General features: G+C 33.6%; 1 protein-coding gene across 7 annotated transcripts in view; it reads left to right on the top strand.

The window, feature by feature from the left end:
• The window catches only part of OXR1 (oxidation resistance 1), a 433246-nt gene that overhangs the window by 374360 nt on the left and 36399 nt on the right, over nucleotides 1-22487 (top strand). For all 7 annotated transcript variants that reach the window (XM_045805802.2, XM_045805804.2, XM_045805807.2 and 4 more), the window contains 6 exons: nucleotides 240-322; nucleotides 4800-4907; nucleotides 5827-5940; nucleotides 11909-12061; nucleotides 19062-19246; nucleotides 21535-22292. In XM_045805802.2, coding sequence (XP_045661758.2) covers nucleotides 240-322; nucleotides 4800-4907; nucleotides 5827-5940; nucleotides 11909-12061; nucleotides 19062-19246; nucleotides 21535-22292 — 1401 coding nt within the window. The remainder of the gene's footprint in view (nucleotides 1-239; nucleotides 323-4799; nucleotides 4908-5826; nucleotides 5941-11908; nucleotides 12062-19061; nucleotides 19247-21534; nucleotides 22293-22487) is intronic.

The raw sequence follows: 22487 nt of genomic DNA, 5'->3' as shown, positions 1-22487 counted from the left end.
GATTGAAAGAAATGGTCCCTAATTCAGTTTTTAATAAAACTTAATAATCCTTTTGCTGACAGTTGCTTATGTTTTGAGTTGACTTCCAGTTATTATAGTGTCTTATACTGGGCAGTTCCTAAAGCAAGCAAGCAAGAAGGTACATTTCCTTTTTCAACACTGAGTTCTACTTACCAGTCCTTGACATTGCTCTGAAAGGAAAATGAATTTAATAGGAGTTTTACCTCATTTTCTTTCAGACACCGGCCAAAAGAAGACCTTAGACAAGAAAGATGGGAGACGAATGTCCTTTCAGAAACCTAAAGGAACTATTGAGTATACAGTAAGTTATTTGCTTTTGAAAAAGCCGATCTCTCTTTGCAAGAGTGTTACTGAAGACATTCTTTGTTTATACTATAATAAATAAGACAAAGGTTGTGAATTGCCTTATTTCAAAAATACTTGCCTTTCAATAACTGTTTTATTAATAATAACTTAAGTTCTTAATTGTATTCTAAGTTTTATTTTTCCTTAAAGAGAAATTTATTAAGTGTGATACAAGACAGTTATCCCAGCAAGTTTAATTTGTTCCAGATCGTAATTTATGGGGAGTCAAAATTCCTGTGTTGTAATAATTTTTATTAGATTAGGCTTTTAGGAAAATATTTAGTCTTTTAGAAATGTGATCTTCATTATGTTCCCAGCAGTGTTAAGGATAATGAAAATGGCAGATAGAACACTTAAGATGAATTGACATTTATCTTCCAGAATAACCTCTCACATCATGATTATTTGCAGTGATTGATGGCTAAGTTTGTTTAGCTTTGAAGTGGAACTTTTTTCTATGTTTTTCAAATGACCTTCAAATCTCTCGGGTGGTCAGCTTTTTGCATTTCTGGTTACTATGGAAAACTGAAGTGAGAAATCCACTTTCCTCTGTGGTGTAGTGCTTATCTGATTATATATAAATATTGTTTATTTACATGATGTTAACAAAGTTATGAACAGTTATTTAACTGACCTTAATTTTGTGTTATTATTTTGTGTTTTTCTAATATGTAACAACTGTATTAAGAAGCAAATAGCAGTTTTAAACAGTCTCTGAGTTTGTGTCATCGTGAAACCTTCCAGTCTTGGTTTGATTTTGATTATTTTCTGTGTATCCTTAAAATTGAAAAAATTATCAAAAACTTGGTTTACACCTTTTTTTTATATATTTAATAACTGATAATTTGAGATTTTAAGTATTTTTTAAAAAGGTTGGGAACCAGATATTTAAGGTAGGATTATTTTTACCATCAAAAGAATCTTTTCTTAAAGTATATTATAAGCTTAAATTGAGTGTGCTGTACCTTCTCTGCATGATTGAGAAATTGAAAAAATAAGTTCAAACAGTAAAATAATGGGTCATGTAATTTGATATATTCATTAGTGTTTATTCAGGCATAAGATTATAGGCATGAGGCATAAGATGTTATCTACACGTGTAATTATGTGATTGTGAAGAGTTGTAAAAGTTTAGTTCATTTTGAATTTAGTTTACCATTCTTATGATTCATAAAACTTGTGTTATCTATAACAAAATTAATTTAAATTAAGAGCCGTTATTTTTATGGGGGGTAATTGAAACTTGAAATTACATTTTTCCTTAATGTTATAAATGACCTTTTGGAAAAAATCAAGTATTAATCAGAAAAGTTATAAAACATCCTCTTCCTGGTCTTTGTTTAGACTTTTACCCCCTATTTTTAAATTATTTATTTATTCCCTATGCCAAATCCTAGAAGAAAGAAGTGTATTTCTGGAACTGAGTAAGATTTTATAGTCTTATATTCTATTCTTACTATAGTTTTATAAAATTTTTGTAACATCTTTATGTAAAATATTTATATAACATGATTTTTATATTTAGGAAAAAATATATTTCCTCTATATTTCTCTTAAAACTTTTGGTATCATAATGTACTCTCAGAATTTGTTCTGAAATATTTATGATCTAGCTTAAATATATTTTATACCACCTAAATATAGTATAAATCAATCATTGTATTTACATAGCTTTAAAATTAAAATCATATGTATGTGTATATATATATGTATGTATATAAACACACATAGTGTTTTTAATTATGAAATCACTTTCAGTAGGAATCAAAAGTAGACCTTGAAAATGCTATACATTATCATTTTCTTCCTAGTTAACTTAGTATTTGTATACCTTTCTAATGGAAGAGCCTTTTCTAAGGGTCCTAATGATTTTCTAATTATCAAACCCAGGGGCCTTTCCTTTGTTTGCTTTTTGCTCATTGTTCCTTCTTTCTGGTTTTCCTTTTCTTCTTCCTAACAGTTGTTATCAGTGAGGATCTGGGAATGGATAATCAGGCAATGTCTGAAAGTCTTCACTGCACCCTCATTCCTGGTAGTTGACCTGTCTACAGACCATCAGGTTGACTGTTATTTTCTGACAGTGCTTTCAGTATTGTAATCCATTGTCTTACGTCCCTCTTTTTCCTTTTTATTTTTATTCATTTCTAGGCAGTCTTCCCTTTTTAAGATTGTTTTTGGAGTTTTCCCTTTTTTCTTTACGGTTCTACAGTGCCACTGTGATAAGTCCTGATTCAGACAAATTTTTACTTATTGTGTTTCTTCAGTCTGAGCAGTTTGTCATTCATAGTTCTGGAAAATTATCACCCATCATTTCTTTGAGTATATCTCCTGTTTTCCCTCTATTTGTTCTTGAAACTAATTGGACTACATTTTGCCATCATTATGCTTCATTGCCCTGGTATTCTTGTTGTCAATTTTACTTTATCTTCCATCTCTTTTACTGGCTGTTCTACTCTTCTTGATTCCAAATGTAAGTGGTCCCTTGTTTCTTTTCACTTTTCCATTTACATTCTATTACTTCGAGATCTTAAGAATTTTACTATATAAACTATGTGGAGTGAGACTCCATTTTTTTTCTATTCCTACCTCTCTAGATGCTTGTATTTCCTACTTTCATATGATACTTAACAAATTGTAGCAAACTTCTTACCAATTTCTCCATCCTTGTCCAATGCTTGATTTTCTTATTTTAATTTCCCTTCAATCTGTTGTTCATCCAGATTAGAATTTGGGGATTCAGCATCAGATCTCTCAGCATCAGTTGCTTATTACCATTTGCTCCCCTGACCTGCTGCTACTACTACTACCATCGTCAAAACCTCATTCATTCCATGAGTGCTTTCTCGAGTCTTATTTGGAACCTTATATACCTTAAATCTCTTTTTACATTTCTATTACTTTTAACCTCATTTACTGCAGTAGTGTTAAGTTGGTTTTTCTGCATCTGTTCTCTTGTCTCAATCCTAGACCTGTTGTCACTTAGGCCATATAACTTCTTTGCTTTATAACTATTGGTGTCTTTTATTACTTTCATCACCCCATTAAATAGGATCATTGTGAGGATAAAATGTGAGATAATATGCAAGTATTTTGTAAACATACAGATGTTACTGCAAAATAAAATTTGTTTACAGAGAGCTTCTACATATATTATCTTAACAGGGTAAGTGATAGATCATCTCATTACATAGATGAGAAAGTTTGCATAAAAGGAAGGAAACAAAACTACTCAATTATTATCCCATGTATTTGTCACAAATTTGGTTTTATATAACCCTTAAAGGAAAACTATGTATTTATTGTTTTTTTGCATTATATACATTTCTATTTTTCCTGACTTTCAAAGTCTTTTACAGCCTAATTCTAAATGTCTTTTCAGTCTCATCCTTTTTGAGAATTAACTCTAGTTACTCACCTTCCTAAAATGCTAAACTCATTAGTGTACTCTGGGTGGTTTGGGAGGAAGAAATAGTATCACAGAAAAAGTGCTTTATATTTTTCTGTCTCCTAACATGTCAGTCCTATGCTCTTCACTTTGAGTGTTCTTTCCCTTCTCTCTACTTCTCAAATTCCTATTCCTTCTTCAAAATCTAGCTTTTAAATCTTTTTGATATTGTCTTTCCTGGACAATTTGGAGCAGATGTGGCATACTATCCATACTCAGAACTTCTGTGTTATATTTGTTGTTTTATTTAAATTGCTCTTCATCTCATATAGCTTTGTCTTTCTTATTTTCCAACTAGATTGTAAATCCCTTGTGCACTAAAACCACTTAGTTGTACTTAATTTTATCCTACACCGCTGTCATAATGCCTTATGTGTAGAGAATTCTAAAGGAATATATTGACTGATCAAGTGAGTTTTTCTTCAGGGTAATTGGCAAAATCCCATGATTTAAGATTTCTATAAATACGATCATTAAAGAATATTAATGATTTAGAAACTTTGCTGAATTTTGGTTCAAATATGTTTTCTACTTTATATACTTAAATGATAAGATGTATACGTAAAGATTGTTAGAAATAGCATTTTCAGTTTGATACAGGTGTACTTTGCTAAAATAAAATTTGTATGTTTCTAGGTTCCATATGTTTTAGAAACTATTCAAAGGAATAATATATTTTAGAGCTTTGTAAAATAAAAATCATTTGTGTTTTGCAAATTATGTTTTGTGTTTGGAAATTATTTGAAGTAGAGGCCCGCATATAATTGTGATATACAATGATAAAGCATATACACTGTATCATAATAGGTTGAGGCCATTTGCTAACAAAGCACAAAATTTCTCAAGTTAACCTATATCTAAAGATGGAAAATACCACTTGTGAATCAAATGTGAGATTGGTCCACAAACATCTTAATAATATTAAACCTCATAAATTTAGTTTTTCTGTTTTAACATATTCAAGTAATTTATTTTTTCTTTCAAACAGGTTGAATCAAGGGATTCTTTGAATAGTATAGCCCTGAAATTTGATACAACGCCCAACGAACTTGTTCAATTAAATAAGTTATTCTCCCGAGCAGTTGTTACTGGACAGGTATCTTTTTTTAATGCATTGGTATTTAGAAGCATTTAGTAGTAAGACAGAAAATACCCACTGCAGTATCATTAATAATATAGAAAATTTAGAAGTAATTTTATGCATGCTTTGAACAAATCATATTGGCTCTAGGAGAGAAAATGGTCACATATCTATATTAATTTTTCTTGGTAATTGAAAATTACTAATATTGAAAATAGTTGTGAATTATCTGTTCAAATGTAATTTTAAAGAGCTTATTGCAATATTCAAACCATTACATGTACATGGTAAAAAAATTCAAAATTATCCCATTTCAGACTTTCCTTTTCCAGAAGCAACCCTGTTTACAGTTTGTATCCTCTTCCAGAAATATTTTAGCCTTTCCTTTTTTTTATATTTAACTTTGATTGTTAGAAAATGTTTAAGTATGGCTTGACCTCAAACTTTTTCATGTGTAGGTAGTATTGCACTATATTGATGTATTAACAAAGCACTAAGCTTTAGACTGTTTCAGCTGCTTTGTTATTATAAACATTGCTGTCCGGAACACTCTTCTACATCTCTCTCTCTTTTTTATATGCAGGCATTTCTGTAAAGTCCTAGAAGTAAAATTGCTGAGTTAAATGATAATGTGCATTTTAAATTTTGCCAGCTATTACCAAATTGTCCTCTAAGAGGAACACCCACAGTACATGAGAATTATTCTTTCCCCACCCTATCTTTGACAGTATTTATTATCAAACTTGTCTAAATTGAATTTAAATCAGTCTTGTTTTACTGTTAGAATTATTATGGTAATAAATATTCTTTTAATTCGAAGATTTTTATATTTTCTGTTAGTGAAGATCATTGTTAATGGTACTTGCTTATAGAACACCATTCAATTATTAATATTTCAGTTTGACTGAATCTTTATGTGAATGCTTTCTTGCAGGTTTTATATGTTCCTGATCCTGAATATGTCTCCAGTGTTGAGAGCTCTCCATCTCTAAGCCCTATAAGTCCTCTGTCACCAACATCTTCTGAGGCTGAATTTGATAAGGCCACTGTAAGTGTCCCTACTTTTCAAAGATAGCTATGAAGAAATTTCACTGTAAATGTATATATCATCATGGTTGTTTATCCTGCTTTGGCTATGGTTAAGATAAAATTTTCCCTTTTTATTTTGCTACATAAATTTATAAACGCCTGTTTTTAAAGGGAACATTCTTATTAAACCAGACAGCTTAAATTAACTTTTGTTACTGGTGGTGGTCCAGATATTCACCAGCTTTCTCTTATAAATACCATACAATAAGTAAGGAAGGAGTTTTACCCAATAAGCATGACAGTAACACGATAGGAAGTCCATGTCCTGTTTAACTTTTATTTCAGTTTTCTGTGACTATTTATATAGTAGTTAGAACTCTTGAGTTTATTTATTTATTTTTAAGGATTTTATTTATTTGAAAAAGAGAAAGAGCACACAAGCAGGGGGGAGGGGCAGAGGGAGAAGCTGACTGTAGGAGAAGCTGACCAGGGAGTTCGATGCGATGCGGGACTCGATCCCAGGACCCTGGGATCTTGACCTGAGCTGAAGGCAGTTGCTTAGCCGACTGAGCCACCCAGGTGCCCCTGATACACTGCCTTTTAAAAAAAATTTATCATCTTAATCATTCTTCCAAGTATTCTGAGTAATTAACAGTGAATTAATTTACCTAGCATTTTTAAGGAATGTTCCAAATAAGTTATGTTTTATAAATGAATGTTAAAGAACCAAACTGTATTTAATAATTTTGATTAAGATCTCTCTTAAAGGAATTTTTGCCTTTGTTATATAAATTAATACTAATCATAATTTCCCATTTTTTTATGACCTAATGATTATTTTACATATACAAGGCTATTCCTCTATTAAATGGCTAGATTCCTGTGGGAGAGTCTCCTGTGCTGCCTTGCCTACTTTAGCAGGCATCCTTTTTTTTCTGCCCCAATTTGCATTCAAAGTTTGAGATACCGAATGACCTATGGGTAACAAAACATGAATCATTAATATTAATTTGCCTATAAATTATTAGACATTAGTAGTTTCTAAGCTCTAGTATTAAACTAGTTTCACTTCTTTCATGGAGTAAAGTACATGATATACTGATAACTATTTTTCTTCTTGCCCGGGGACTTTTAATGTGTGTTTGGGTGTGTTTGTGTGTGAGACAGTGAGAGAAGTGGGGTCATTTTCAAATATTTATTTGTTGGATATCTTATTTGTATAAATATATCAGTACTGTACTTTAGAATGCAGTCACATGGAAGAAATATATTACATTTTTCACCATTGATGAGGGCAGAAGTCAGGTTCTGATGAGTAGGTATTGCTGGACCAAATGATGTAAGAATACCTTTTTGAACATGGCCTTGCCATTTTCCCATAACATTTACAAATTGTTACACTCATAAGCACGGCAACAACAAAGGAAAGCAGTGTAGCCTTAGGTTAATTTACCTTCTTTTTCAAACCCTAAAGCAGAATTGTGAAAACTTGACTGTAGCATCCTACGTGACTAAAACGCTGTGGGGTCCTTTTCTGTCCCTCATCTTTAACCCAGATCTTATCAACTAGCTTTCTTGAAAGGCGTAAGATCAAAAAGAAGAGAACACTAAAGCTCAAGGGAGCAACAAAGCCAGGCCTTCTCCAATGTAACAGTGCTCTCTTCCTCACTTTTGCCATGTTAGTGGAAGAGAGGGAAAGAATAATAAAGCCATATGAATGACCTTTTAATCTGTAGTGACTCAGCTGCTGTCAGAGATGCCCAGAAAGTATCCTGTAATTTGACTGGTCATATGAATAAGTTTTTTCTCCCTAGGATGGATCCAGGAAGGAGTTAAAAAACATTGACTTCATGAAGTTTTCCCTTTCCCTAGGTGATAGTCATCACCTGCTATCTGATCATAGGCAGTAGTTAGAAATAATTCTTTTGAACAGTAATCTTTATAGACTTTAGTTGTATTTTGTTTTTTACCTAGAAATATATTCATTACTAGATTCACAAGATAAAATATTCCTATATAGCTTTCTACATATCTCTAGTGTTTATATCTCCATGTATAATTATTGAATTTAGGTCTCCCATTCTAAGTCCCTTAGAAACAAGGATCTTATGTTTTATTAAATATAACTCATATTTGTATTACAGTAATTAAAATGTTTATTAGTGTTATCACATGTTTTTCCAGGAATTGTCAGAGTTTATATCTCTAATAATCACCCAGAGGTTTCTTTGATGTTCAGCGTGGTAGTAGCTTACCATGGAGGCTAAAATATTATGTTCCTGGCTTTGTTAGCATAAAGGATCCCAGTGGTTTTTTTGAATAATTTTTTCCACATAAAAATATTATCTTTGAGAATTTCTAGGATCAAATAGATTTTACCCATTTTTTCCTTCACATATTGATGAAGAAACATAGAAGGAGGTAGAACCAACATAAGGGTAAATATAAATAATAAACGGCTAAAATTTATCATGTGTCAGCTACAATTCTAAGTACTTTAAAAGTATTGTCATTTATTCCTAACCTCAAACTTAGGAGATATAGCACTTGGCCTGGCTCTTTTTGTTTTCTCCTCTAGACCCATTCTATACCCTCGTTTGGCCTTTAGACTACCATCAGTGGGCTCCCTTGACCTTTTGCTTCTCTTTGTTTTGGTCTTTCAAGTGCACTGGCAGAAGATGAGAGGAAAGGAGCAAGAGGGGGCCATATTTATTCTCTTAGCTCCCTCCCTACAAGGTTACTTCAGAGTGGCTACATTCTTCAACCTCTCATCTCATCAGACACCGAGCCCTCTGTCTCTGCTATCTGTTTCTCCCCTTTGGGCCTGTGGGTGATAAGGACACCTCTGTTGTTTGCCCTGGATTTTTGTATACACTGCATAATATCTTTGTAAATAGTTCCATTTTTAAACTCTTTAAATTAACTCAAGTTGATGTGTCATCAGTTTCTTCCAGTACCTGACCAGTAACAGTGTTTATTTTACATATAAGGAAACTGAGGGAGAGAGATTAAGTAATTTGTGTCTAAATTCCTTCAGTTAAGCTGAGTTAGGATTCCAACCCAGGTAGTCTGGTCCAGAGCCCATGTTCTTTATTACCACTTTATAGCTGGAAAAGTCATAATGTATAATATTTAATCATATTGTACAAAAAAGATGACCATAAGTCAACCTTTTTGCTTCACTTGTTCTAGTGATGCTTTTGTTTTTGCACATTTGAACATTTGGGGCAATGACTGAGGCTCATTAGATAAATATTTATACTTCTATATTTTTAAGGACCTTTCTGTCCCTAGTGGCTAAAACAGAATTGCACAAAGAAACCTCAGCACTCAGGAGCTTCAAAATCACTGCATTAAGAATCAAAATCTATAAATAGCAATCAAAACCAGCTACATAGAGATACTGATACTTTGAGTAGTATACATGTAAGTTATAATGAGATCGAATTACAATTCCTCTGAACATTGCTTTTTTTTTTTTTTTTAAGAAATGTACTCTTATGTGCTTATATGCTATACTTCGAGCATTTACTAAGCTAACCTCATGTATTCTTTTTAATAGGATTACACTGACAAATCGGGATTGCTATAGATACTGAATTGTAGAATTTGAGACTTTGAGGGAACCTAAGCAATCATGTTGTTCAACGAGGTATATCTTCATATAAGGAAAGCATTTGACAGTGTTTCTTGATAGAGTTTTTGTGAATGATTAGGTTACATAGTAGGTAATGTTGTCAATTGGCAGTAAGTGAACGGTCATAAACAAAATTTGTTGACAGCTTTGTGCCATCTTGCAGAGGGCCTTCCAGTGGCTCTGGAATTGGCTTTTATTCCCTTTGCATGTTTATCAATTGTTTAGAAAAATATTTGAAAAGGAAGGTGTAAATATTGCAGTGAAGCTCACTAGTTCAAGTGTTGATACCATGGCTTCTTTGTATCAGCTTCATCTTACTCATGGGGCAAGTTACTGAACTTGGCTAACCATAGATATCCTTTAAAATTAAGGTAATAATGTATATACCTAATATGAATGAGTTGAAGATTAAATGAAATGGTTCATATAATACTTAAATATAACAAATATTCACAAATGTCCATTAATATTATAGTTACTAATCTCTCTTTTTAAATGATCTGTGCTGAATGAATTTATGTATAATACAAAACTCAGGTATAGTAATTACCAGAGACAACAGGATGTGTATAGTTACTAGTTCGTATCATAAAATGAAAAGATTGAGAACTTTGTTAATAGATATTAATGATTGAACAGCGTCATGCATCTGTTAAAATCTAATTCCATTTAGGTTTTTTAAAAAATATGATCATAGCATATTAAATATAGTTATTGTGCAGTATTCTGTACTGATCTTCCTTCAAAAAAATATCTGTTGGGTATCTATTTAGAGAAAGATAATGATATTTAGAAAAGAAGTCTAAAATTTTGTCCTCCTATAGACTTAAGGAGTTAGATCTGTTTATTGAAATAGAAAAAGTTATATTAAAATTTGAAAGTGCTTCTCAAGTATCTCAAAGTCTTTGAGATTGAAGAGGAGGCGTTCTTGTTTATTATTTCAAAAGGCCAAGTCAGAACTATAGGGTATTTGTCACAAAGTGCCAGATTTCAGCTCAAAGCTCTAAAGAACCTTGGTACTATGAAAACTATTCTATAAGGCACTGTTCATTTACTCAGGAGGTATAAGAGGCCTCTGGAGGTATTTAAGACAAAGAATAAAGGACATTTGTCTAACCTTCCTACATTATATAGAATTTTGAACTTTGGGGGGACCCATGAGTTTTAAGGGGTCTGTGAACTTGGATATAAACAATTTCAAGTGAAATATAATGAAATATATTTTTTTAATTAAGAATATAAACAAACTACAGAGTAGCATGATGCATACCTGTGGCTTTGTCCCCAATAGAACTCACAGATATTTTCAAATCATTTTAGAGGTGTAGGTATCAAAAATACTGTTTATAGCCATATAGTTCAAAATTATAATTATCAGTCAACACTAGATTTTATTATTTTGTGTTTAATAAGGAAGAATATATGTATCAACTATATATATAACTATTGTGAATATGAATTAAAATTATAACTAGTTCTTAAATGTTTTGATAGTTGTGTTTCATTATAATTGTTTTTCTTTGTAATCCTATATTTTAAGTATTCAAAAAACAATCTGAGAAGGAGGTCCTTAGGCTTCACTAATAGAATGGTCCATGGCATTAAAAAAAGTCAAGAATCTGTGATCTAACCAATTAATACTTTGCACAGTGGTTTTGATAAACTCTTTGTAGCTTAATATTTTAAATGGCTCTTCCAGTGAATGGGTTTGGCTGAATTCCTAAGTATCACAGACAAGCATTCCATCTTTTCTCTGCTCCCAACACCTGAGGGATATATTAATTGGTCTTTTCAGAAGCAACTGAGTGTGTGTGTGTGTGTGTGTGTGTGTGTGTGTGTGTGTGTGTTTGGTGTACAGGTACAAGAGATGTAGTTTTCAACATTTTCCAGATGATTCATAAATATATATCCCATTAATAAATCATTGAAAATATAGGTTTAAGCTCTATTAGAGATCTTTATTGAATGTGAACACAGTGCCATTCTTTCCTCTTTCTTTTTAACGTAAGAATATTTTGAGGGGCGCCTGGGTGGCTCAGTCAGGTAACCATCTGCCTTTGGCTCAGGTTGTGATCCTGGGATCCAGCCCCATGTCAGGCCCCCTGCTCAGTGGGGAGTCTGCTTCTCCTTTTTCCTCTGCCTCTCCCCTCCCCCCCTTCATGCTTGCTCACTATCTCTCTCTCTCTCAAATAAATAAAAATCTTAAAAAAATTTTTTTTGAGCTGACCTCCAAGAATGTGATGGGAATTGGGGAAAGCTTTTCATTTGGCTTTAATAATGTGCTAATTTAATTTTTATTTAGTTCTCTGAAGTGCCTTTATTATTATTTTTTTTTTTTTTTTTTTTAAAGAATCCTGATGTAGTCCCTCCGAAAGAAGCAACTCCCTTATCTACTTTTACTGGTATTCGACCTGCACGAGTTGTATCTTCAACTTCTGAGGAAGAAGAAGCATTTACTGAGAAATTTCTTAAAATTAATTGCAAATATATTACCAGTGGCAAGGTAATGAATAATACTTTAGAAAAAAAATTAATCATGCTTTATTTATGACTGAAATGTGACAGTTTGGCATTTGCATTTTAAGTTATCAACTTCAGCAACTGCTTGAATATTTTAAGAAGATATTGGTGGAAATACTAGTTTAGGTTAGTATGGACTTTGCTTCTAACTAATTTAGAATCTGGTGGTCTTTTGCAGTTGTTAAAGGCAATGGGATATAAATTTACTGTGATAAAGTAGAGCTGATTTGCTATTGGTAGAATATTTCAAAAAGCTGTTATAAAATGACCACAGCTGGGCACTATTTTAAGTGATAACTTTCAAACTTGGTATAACACACAAAAGGATGATAACTACTATATGCCAGAAACTATATGAGGTGTTTTAAGTATTTCATCAACTCAAATAATCCTATGAAGTCGGCAGTTCTATTCCTTCTTCACAAGAAAAAAAAAAAAAAAAAACCACTGAAAAGGTTAATAAGTCCAAGATTTCTCTGTCATGGCAAGAATTCACACCCAGTGTGAATGCATGTTTCATCTATCACACTTTGCTTCTAAACAAAGAACTTGTTGTACAGAGAGAGTATAGTAAAGTAATACAGAATTGGAGAATCAACTCCAGATATTGTTTAGAAAGTAACTATAGTATGTTACCAACTTAAGTCACACATGGTTTTCTTTTTTTTCTCAGAACTTTGAAGATGTTTCTTTCAGAACTACAATGTTTTCTGACTTGCACTATTTCTAAAGTCTTCTACAATTTTTATATTTGCTGTTTTGTACATTTGTGTTTTTCTTTGGTTGCATTTAAGATAGTCTTCTCTTTTTTCTTCCTTCAAATTTTTATTTAAATTCTAGTTAGTCAACACATAGTGCAATATTGGTTTCAGGAGTAGAATTCAGTGATTCATCGCTTACATACCCAGTGCTCAACATGACAAGTGCCCTCCTCAAATAGCCATCATCCATCTAGCCCTCCCCCTACCCCAACGACCTCCCTTCATCAACCTTCAGTTTGTTCTCTATCCTTAGAAGTCTCTTATGGTTTGTTTCCCTTCCCCCCCTTTTTTTAGCTTCCCTCCCGTATGTTCATCTATTTTGTTTCTTAAATTCCACATGAGTGCAATCATATGGTACTTGACCTCTGACTGACTTATTTTGCTTAGCACAACATACTCTAGCTCCAGCCACATCATTGTAAATGGTAAGATTCCATTCTTTTTGATGGCTGAGTGATATTCCATTGTTTATACCACATCTTCTTTATCCATTCTTCAGTTGATGGACATTTGGGCTCTTTCCATAGTTTGGCTATTATAGATAATGCTGCTGTAAACATTGGGGTGCGTGTATTCCTTTGAGTCTGTGTTTTTGTATCCTTTGGGTAAGTAGCAGTGCAGTTGCTGGATCGTAGGATAGTTCTATTTTTAACTTTTTGAGGAACTTCCATACTGTTTTCCAGAATGGCTGCCTCAGCTTGCATTCCCACCAACAGTCCCAAAGGGTTCCCCTTTCTGTGCATCCTTCCCAACATCTGTTGTTTCTTGTGTTGTTAATTTTAGCCATTCTGACAGGTGTGAGGTAATATCTCATTGCAGTTTTGATTTGTATTTCCCTGATGATGAATGATGTTGAGCATGTTTTCATTTGTCTTTTGGCCATTTGTATGTCTTCTTTGGAGAAATGTCTATTCATGTCTTCTGCCCGTTTCTTGATTGGATTATTCATTCTTTGGGTGTCGAGTTTGACAAGTTCTTTATAGATTTTGGATACTAACCCTTTATCATCAGATACATCATTTGCAAATATCTTCTCCCATTCTTCTCCCACTCTTTCTCCATGTTTTCTGCCATGTAGGTTGCCTTTTAGTTTTGTTGATTGTTTCCTTTGCTGTGCAGCTTTTTATCTTGATGAAGTCAAGAAATAGTTCATTTTTGCTTTTGTTTCCCTTGTCTCCAGCAAAATGTCTAGTAAGAAGTTGCTAAAGACAAGGTCAAAGAGTTTGCTGCGATTGTTCTCTTCTAGGATTTTGATGGTTTCCTGTCTCACATTTGGGTCTTTCATCTATTTCTAATTTATTTTTGTGTATGGTGTAAAAAAGTGGTCCAGTTTCATTCTTCTGCATGTTGTTTTCCAGTTTTCTGAACACCAGTGTTGAAGAGATTGTCTTTTTTCTATTGGGTATTCTTTCCTGCTTTGTTAAAGATTAGTTGATCGTAGAACTGTAGGTCCATTTCTGGGTTTTCTGTTCTGTTCCATTGATCTATGTGTCTGTTTTTGTGCCAGTACCATATTATCTTGATGACTATGACTTGGTGGTCATGTAGTGATGACTATCGCTTGAAGTCCAGAATTGTGATGCCTCCACCTTTGCTTTTCTTTTTCAGGATTACATTGACTATTCAGGGTCTTTTGTGATTCCATACAAAATATAGGATCGTTTGTTCTAGTTCTGTAAAAGAATGCTGGTGGTATTTTGATAGGGATTGCATTAAATGTGTAGATGGTTTTGGGTAGAATAGACATTTTAACAACGTTTGTTCTTCCAATCCATGAGCATGGCATGTTTTTCCATTTCTTTGTGTCCTCTTCAATTTTTTTGATAAGTGTTCTGTAGTTTTCAGAGTACAGATCTTTAAGAACGTCTCATTATCATTGATTTTGAACCATTGGATTATGATGTGCCTTGGTGTATTTTTCTGTTTTGCTTAGGATTCACTCAACTTCTTGAATCTGTTCATTTATAGTTTTCATCAGATTTGGAAAATTTGGGGTCATATTTCTTCAAATTTTTTTTCTTCATCTTCTCCTCTTCTTTGGGAACTCCAATTATGCATATATTAGGCTGCTTGATGTTGTGCCTCATAGCTCATTGATACTCTGTTCTTTTTTTTCTTTCTTTCTATTTTGGACATTTTCAGTTGCTATACCTTTAAGTTCATTTAATGTTTTTCTGCCATGTCTAATTTGCTGTTAATTCTATTGAACATATTTTTCATCTCTGTAAGTTCAAACTGGCTCTCATATCTTTCTTGCCCATAACTACCATGCACAATCTATCTTCTGTATTCTTGATTATATGGAATATAGTTATAATAATTGTTTTAATGTCTTTCTACTAATTTTTCTCTCTCACTTCTGGGTTTGTTCCTGTTAATTGACTTTTCTCATTGTGATAAGTCACTTTTTAATTTTTCTTTACATGCCTAGTAATCTTTACTTCGATATCAGATATAAATGTTATTGTCTTGGGTACTGGATATTTTTATATTTCTCTACATATACTTGTAGTATTTTCTATGACACAGTTGTTTTTTGGAAGCAGTTTGATCATAACATAGCTTAAGCTTTGTCAGGCAAGACCAAAGCAACTATAGCTAGTATTTCTCTTTACTGAGACAATGCCCTTCTGAGTTTTCTGGAGCCCTGTAAATTATAAGGTTTTTTTTGCTGTGGTTGGTAAGACTACAAACAAATCCTTTCTCTGTTGACTCTATGAATTGTTTCCTCTGCTTCTTTTGAGTGCTGCTGCTTTTCTTGTCCTGGGATAGTTGCCATACGTATAGGCAGCATTCAGTGCTCAGCTGGAAACTTGAAAGAAGGCCTTCTGCAGATCCCCAAAGCATTCTCAGTTGGGAGTGCTCATCTCTCCTTTCTCTGCCTCTGGCCTGGAAACTCTGCAGTCAGTATGCTGAGGCATTTATAGAGTTCATCTTCTTTGTTTTCCCTTATTCAGGTATCATTGTCCAGCATTCCAGTAGCTGAAAACAGTCATTTCATGTATTGTGTGTGTTTGTGTGTGGTTTTAGTAGTTTTAGACACAATTAATTCTTGGCTAGAAGCAGAATTTCAGTTGTAACTATTTGAATAAAATTTTTATTTAAGTATCAGAGCAAAGGTAGTCATTGGCAGGGTTAGGAACAGCTTATAGCCTGGTGTTCTTGGAAGGTAAACATTTGCTGGAGGCTGGCTCTTCCTATAAATTCACTAAAAAAAAAGGTTATTTATGTAAAAATTGTGGAAATTTATCAACAAAATTATAATGGATTACAGTGGACTTAAGACTGAAAAAAAAAAAGATCAGTAAAAGCTATTCTCTCTGCTGGGGTGGATTCCCAAGTCGTAGTTTTTTATCTTCTAGTATTTACAGAAATATTGTAGTGTAAGTAGTAACTTTTACAGACAGACTTTATTTTCTAATAGAAATAATTTCTCCATGGAAGATTAGTCAGGTAATCGCATATAAGGAATTGGCAGTTACTAATACTAAAGAGAAATCTGCGTTTAAATTTTCTGAAGGCCATATCGATTAAGAAGATATTTTAATTGGAAACCGCTTACTATAATATGTTCTTGCTCCTGATAATATGTTCAGATTTATGAAACAGCATTAAAAAAGAATGAAAGAGGAATGCTATAGTTTGAGTTTATGATTTGAAACTTGGTCTCGATTCGATGAATTTGAGCAGTGACTTTGTTAAAAGATTTTTGTGATTTTAATGTTGAAGTAGTGTTTCTCATGGCCAACTCTTGATTTAGAGAGAATAACATCTGACAAAATACCTTAGTCCTGCCTAGAGTCAGGAAAGAAACTTGAAGAATACATTAGCACATCTGCAATAGCAGTAAATATGGGTGAATTCCTGCAAAGTAACATTACCAGACGGGTCAGTGTAGTGTTAAGAGGTAGGGCTTTAAACCCCTTCTAGTCCAAGAAATAGAAGCACAATTCTGAGAGGCATTTCAAATGATTTCTGTAGTTACACTACCAAAAGCAATAATATTATAGTATTAACAGGTTTAGTGAATTAATGCATTATCATTAATACTGGGCCTTTTCTATTCTATATACCTGGTAGTCTTCGTCTTTGCAAAGATATTCTGAAGTGAAAGATAATATATAATGTTATACCAGTAAATCTAATAATATACTATTATCATATGGTTTCAACTTATTTATGGAACATAAGAAGTAGGAAGATCAGTAGGAGAAGAAAGGGAAGAAGGAAGGGGGGGGTAAACAGAGGGGAATGAACCATGAGAGACTATGGACTCTGGGAAACAAACTGAGGGCTTCAGAGGGGATAGGGGTGGGGGATTGGGATAGGCCGGTGATGGGTAGTAAGGAGGGCACGTATTGTGTGGTGCGCTGGGTGTTATACACAAGTAATGAATCATGGAACTTTACATAAAAAACTTGGAATGTACTGTATGGTGACTAACATAACAATAAAAAATTATTATAAAAAATTAAAAAAATAATATACTATTATTTAAAACTAATGCTTAAATGAAATTTATGAAATCAAGAATGAAGTGAGGTCTTTCAGAGACCTGGTGTTTGCTTTCCTTAATTCTTACTGATTACTTGGTTTTATTTCTCAAATAACTTAAGATTATAGAAGGTGAGAAAGAGTAAGGGAAGATAGAGAATCAGAAACCTTTAAGATTTTTTTACATTGTATATACTCTACTCTTGATTGTCTGTTTCTTGGATTTTCCTTGGCGGTGTAAATGTCCCTACAACATACCTCACCATCTCTCTCTCACTTGTGTTGGCATGTGATCCAGGAATGCCAATTCATAGATTATATGGATCTATTTAGAATATCCATCAAAATATGATCAGGTCATGGTTTATACAGAGTTTCTCCTTATTTAGGTAGTCCCTGGTCTGAACTAAAAAAAAAAAATGCTGTTTAGAGTTTCAGATCGATTCCCTTTTTCCCACTGAAATGCATACACACATGCATATCCTTCTGTCCAGCATTGCATGCAGTTACTACAAATGATAAGCATGTTTTATTATCTTGAACATATGCAGTAACTTTCTCCCAGACGGGTGACCATTTTAAGTAGAGTTTTCTATTTTTACTGTTTTACTTGATTGTTTTTAACAGTAGTATCTTTCGTAACTTAACTTTTATATTCTTAAAGTTAAGCCAGGTAAATTTACAGAGCTGAATCTGGATTTTGAAGGAGGATGTTACACCAAATCAAGCAGGATTTAAGTTTTTCTTTTCCTTAATAGCTTCAGAGAAAAGACAGGACAGCTTTAAAGTAACTACTTAGTTTATTTTTAGAATTCTGTCGGGCTCTTCATTTTTACACTTACAGAATATAGTAGAATAGGAGTTAAAAATTGGATTAAGGAATATTTAGCACCTGAGTTGGAGTGACTGTAGTTTAGACTCAAATGTGGAGGGATTTTAGTAAGAGGTATAGACTGCCTGAATTTTGAATCTTGGTTCTACCACTTATATTAGCTATGTTATTTATTACTTAGGATAAGTTGCCTAGCCTCTCACAACCTTAATTTTCCTATTTGTGTAATCATCTCATAGCTTGCTTGTGAAGATCAAATAACAATAATGTATGTAAAGTGTGATACATACAAAGCTTTCAGTAAGTATTAACTAATAATTAGTGGGATTGGCTTCCTATGGACTTCAGTTTCCTCGTTTCTAAAGCAAGATGTTGGACTCTTCATATTTATATTGCTGTTTATATAAATGTATTTAAAATTTCATAACTTTTCATGATTAAATTAAGATGATTACTGTGTACCCTAGAAGTCATCTAATCTACCTACTCGTACAGATGAAGACAGTGAGGCCCAGAAGCTTTGCATGCCCAAAGTCAAATAGCTAGGTAGTAACAGAGTCAGTTGAAACGGAGATTTTTTTTTTAAAGACATTTTTAAAAAATTATGCTCTTTTTCTTTTATAGTGGATTGAATTATCAACACATTATTTATTAAACCTGTTTGTGTATATGAAACTTTGTTACCTGTAGTGAGGGAACAACACAGGAAGCAGAATGCAAATTAATGTAAAACATAATGAAAAAATATTTTCCTGAGAATGCCCTAGTGCTTGGATATACTACTTTTATATGTAACAGATGGCCTAGCATCAGAAGAAAATTAGTAAAAACAGCTAGAGTACTTTTTGAAAATTTAAAATTTGAGCATTAAATGTCATTTTCTTTTTTCATCTTAGGGCACAGTCAGTGGTGTGCTGCTAGTTACACCAAATAATATAATGTTTGATCCACACAAAACTGACCCTTTGGTTCAAGAGAATGGCTGTGAGGAATATGGCATCATGTGTCCAATGGAGGAGGTGATGTCAGCTGCAATGTACAAAGAAATTTTGGATAGCAAAATAAAGGAATCCTTACCCATGTAAGATTGATATTTATGCTCCTTTGGAATTTTATTACATCTAGTTGACTATGGTTTAATACTCTTAAGTATTTTAAGTATTTTTTATTAGTTTTATTAAAACTGCTTTTCATTTTATCAACAATGAAAAAATGTAGTATTGAAAAGATTATCTTTAACACACCCTTGAATAATTAGGAATTGTTTTAGATTTATATTTGTATATTTGGTCAGGGAACTGGATATTTAAAAGTAACCTATAAACCTTATTTAATTTAGTGTTTACCAGCCCTTTTTATTCAAACACAGCATTCAGACTTCTAAATTATTTCTGTGATTAAGGTAATATAAGTAGACTAGGGTAGCTTTCAAATTTTTCTTAGAAGAGCCTGAAAAGTCTGGTGTGGGATTTGAGGGAGAGCCCACGAGCATCCTTCTCCCTCAGTTAACCTTGAAAGAGTTACGCTTGGAATATCCTGGTCAAGGGATTCATGTGATTCAAATAACATAGTTGTGAGACTGCAGCTCAGCACAGCCTTTGAAAGTAATGTGCTTGGCCAAAGGAATGACCAGAAAGAAAAGGGAGGAATAAGAAAGAAAAGGAGGGGCGCCTGGGTGGCGCAGTCGTTAAGCGTCTGCCTTTGGCTCACGGCGTGATCCCGGTGTTCCGGGATCGAGTCCCACATCGGGCTCCTCCGCTGGGAGTCTGCTTCTTCCTCTCCCACTCCCCCTGCTTGTGTTCCCTCTCTCGCTGGCTGTCTCTCTGTCAAATAAATAAATAAAATCTTTAAAAAAAAAAAAAAAGGAGAAGAAAGTAGCACTCAAAGAAAGAAATGAGAACAGAATACTCCCCATTCCTCCACACATAATTTGTCAACAGTTTAAAAACTGGTTTCTCTGTAACGGATACTGAGATATGTATCCCTTAATTAGCCCACAGGGATGTGGATCATTGTTTGAAAATTAACCCTTATGGTACAGAACTGCTTCTGTAGGAGAAGAGCATATTATTTTTGTTTCTGAGGCAGAGTACATGAGTTGTTAGGATACCTGTGGTAGAATAAAATCCCTTATTCAAAAAGTCTCCATTATACCTTCCACCCAATAGATATTATTTTGGCTTGGTAAACTCATCTGTAGAGGTGCAGGTAATTACTAGAATATCCTCTACTTTCGTTATTTTTATAGATCATCATCTAAAGTCACTTTCAGGAAATAAGTATTATTGGGGTGGGTGGAAGGATGAGACAAAGGTGAAGGATTAAAGGATTAGATTAAAAAAGAAATAAGATTATACACACACACACACACACACACACACGCATATTGTCAGACACCGTGAAATTCACTTTCTTTTGCCCTGCTTTTCTATTTTAATTACGATACTTTGGGATTCTCTTATGCTGAAGGATCTGTAAGTATTCCACTAAGATGCTGTAGGGCTCCTCTTCTTGAAAATCACTGTTATATTATTTAGAATGTCCCTGGAAAGACCATGTATTTGATCCAGACATTAAAGAAAATTGCTCCAAAAAGAAGTATCTTTCAGTCCTGCCTTGTGAATTAATTAAAAACACGATTTGGCAGCAAATTAGATAAATAAAGCAAGTAGTTTTGCAGAGTAATGTCATGTGTAACAATACTGAGGCATAAGATTTGATTGATTTTCTTCTGTCTTCTACTTGGATAGTTGATTTCAGAGGCATTGTTCGAGAGCTGTATTAAGCAGTAGCAATATCTTTGGCATAAATATCTAGTTTCAGCATATTAACTCTGAAGGTTTTACAGCCCTTATTCAAACATGTGTCTTCTTATATTTGTTAAGTTTATCTCTTACCTAATGGTCTTCTTAAATGTACACATACAGTTTCTCAAAACTTTTGCCTTTTGCTAAGTTCCAAGACCCTTTCTCTGCAATTTGAGTGGATCACCAGTAGATGACACTATTACATTTTTAATAGCACAAATTAGATGTTTGTGTTTCTTATGGAGAATCAGATGCAAGGGAGACAAGACAGACACGAATTGGAATTCAACTGATATCTTTTTAAAAAATAAATTTTACCTATTTTAGTTATATAATGTTATCCATACTCGTTATATAAAATTTGAAAAATGCTACAAAGAATAAAACAGAAGAGTTACATGCTATTGAGTTATATAAGAGTTATATAAGAGTTATATGCTATTGAGATATATACTGTGCCCTTTCCTAGAAACCTTTTTGGTGATAACCAATTCAGTGTTACATTTGTGGGAAATAAAATGCAATTTAAAAAGTAACGACTTTTAATTTTGTTTACTGACAGAGAGATAGATCAGGTATCAGGAAGGGACGTCTGCCATTTAAAGAAAATGACGAGAAGTCATACTGATGAAATAGACTCCAGAACCCGCGACGCAGGTAACGATAGTGCCAGCACAGCTCCGAGGAGCACCGAGGAGTCTCTTTCGGAGGACGTGTTCACAGAATCAGAACTCTCTCCCATCCGGGAGGAGCTTGTCTCTTCAGATGAACTTCGACGAGATAAATCATCTGGTGCGTCCTCAGAATCTGTGCAAGCTGTCAATCAGAGTGGCGTAGGACGTTTAACAGCCACATCAGAGTCTGCTAGTATGCCTGGTCACTTAAAATCTGATGCCGGACATTCTACAAATGAAGTTGGGACTACTTCTCTTAAAACAGATTTAAATAATCTTGAAAAGGCCACTAAGGAAGATCAGGCGACAGATAATTTTCAGGAAATATCAGCCCCTAACGAACAAAGCGCAAGTGTAAAAGGTAAGACAGACCGGGATCTTCTTCTTAATGAGAATTCACTACATCAGGAAGAGGGTGAAAAAGAAAGTATGCCTTGTGAGGAAGCAGCAGATTTTAAACAAAAGCAAACTGTCAACAAAGGAAAACAAGGAAAGGAGCAAAATCAGGACTCAGAGACAGAGGTGGAAGAGCTACGGAAACTCTGGAAAACCCATACTATGCAACAGACTAAACAGCAAAGGGAAAATATTCAACAGGTGTCACAAAAAGAAATTAAGCATAAAATAGCAACTGCTGACATAGAAGGTGAGTGTTAAGGAATATATAAAGTTAATTCATCTTACTGCATATTGTCTCCTCGTTCCCCACAGACTAAAAAGCTGCTATATCTTACGCCACTCTGAAGGGTGATCTAGTGGCCCTTGACTAATGTTTCTCTGGGGATCAGTACATGGTCTCTAGTTTCTAATCTAGGGTCTTTTCTTCTCCCGTGGTGGATTG

This window comes from Ursus americanus, chromosome 9 (genome assembly GCF_024610735.1).
Source record: "Ursus americanus isolate L20-20 chromosome 9, mUrsAme1.1.p, whole genome shotgun sequence".
In the NCBI taxonomy this organism is placed as follows: domain Eukaryota; kingdom Metazoa; phylum Chordata; class Mammalia; order Carnivora; family Ursidae; genus Ursus; species Ursus americanus.
The sequence above is the reverse complement of the archived record's forward strand: the minus strand, read 5'-3'. Positions and strand labels throughout refer to the sequence as shown.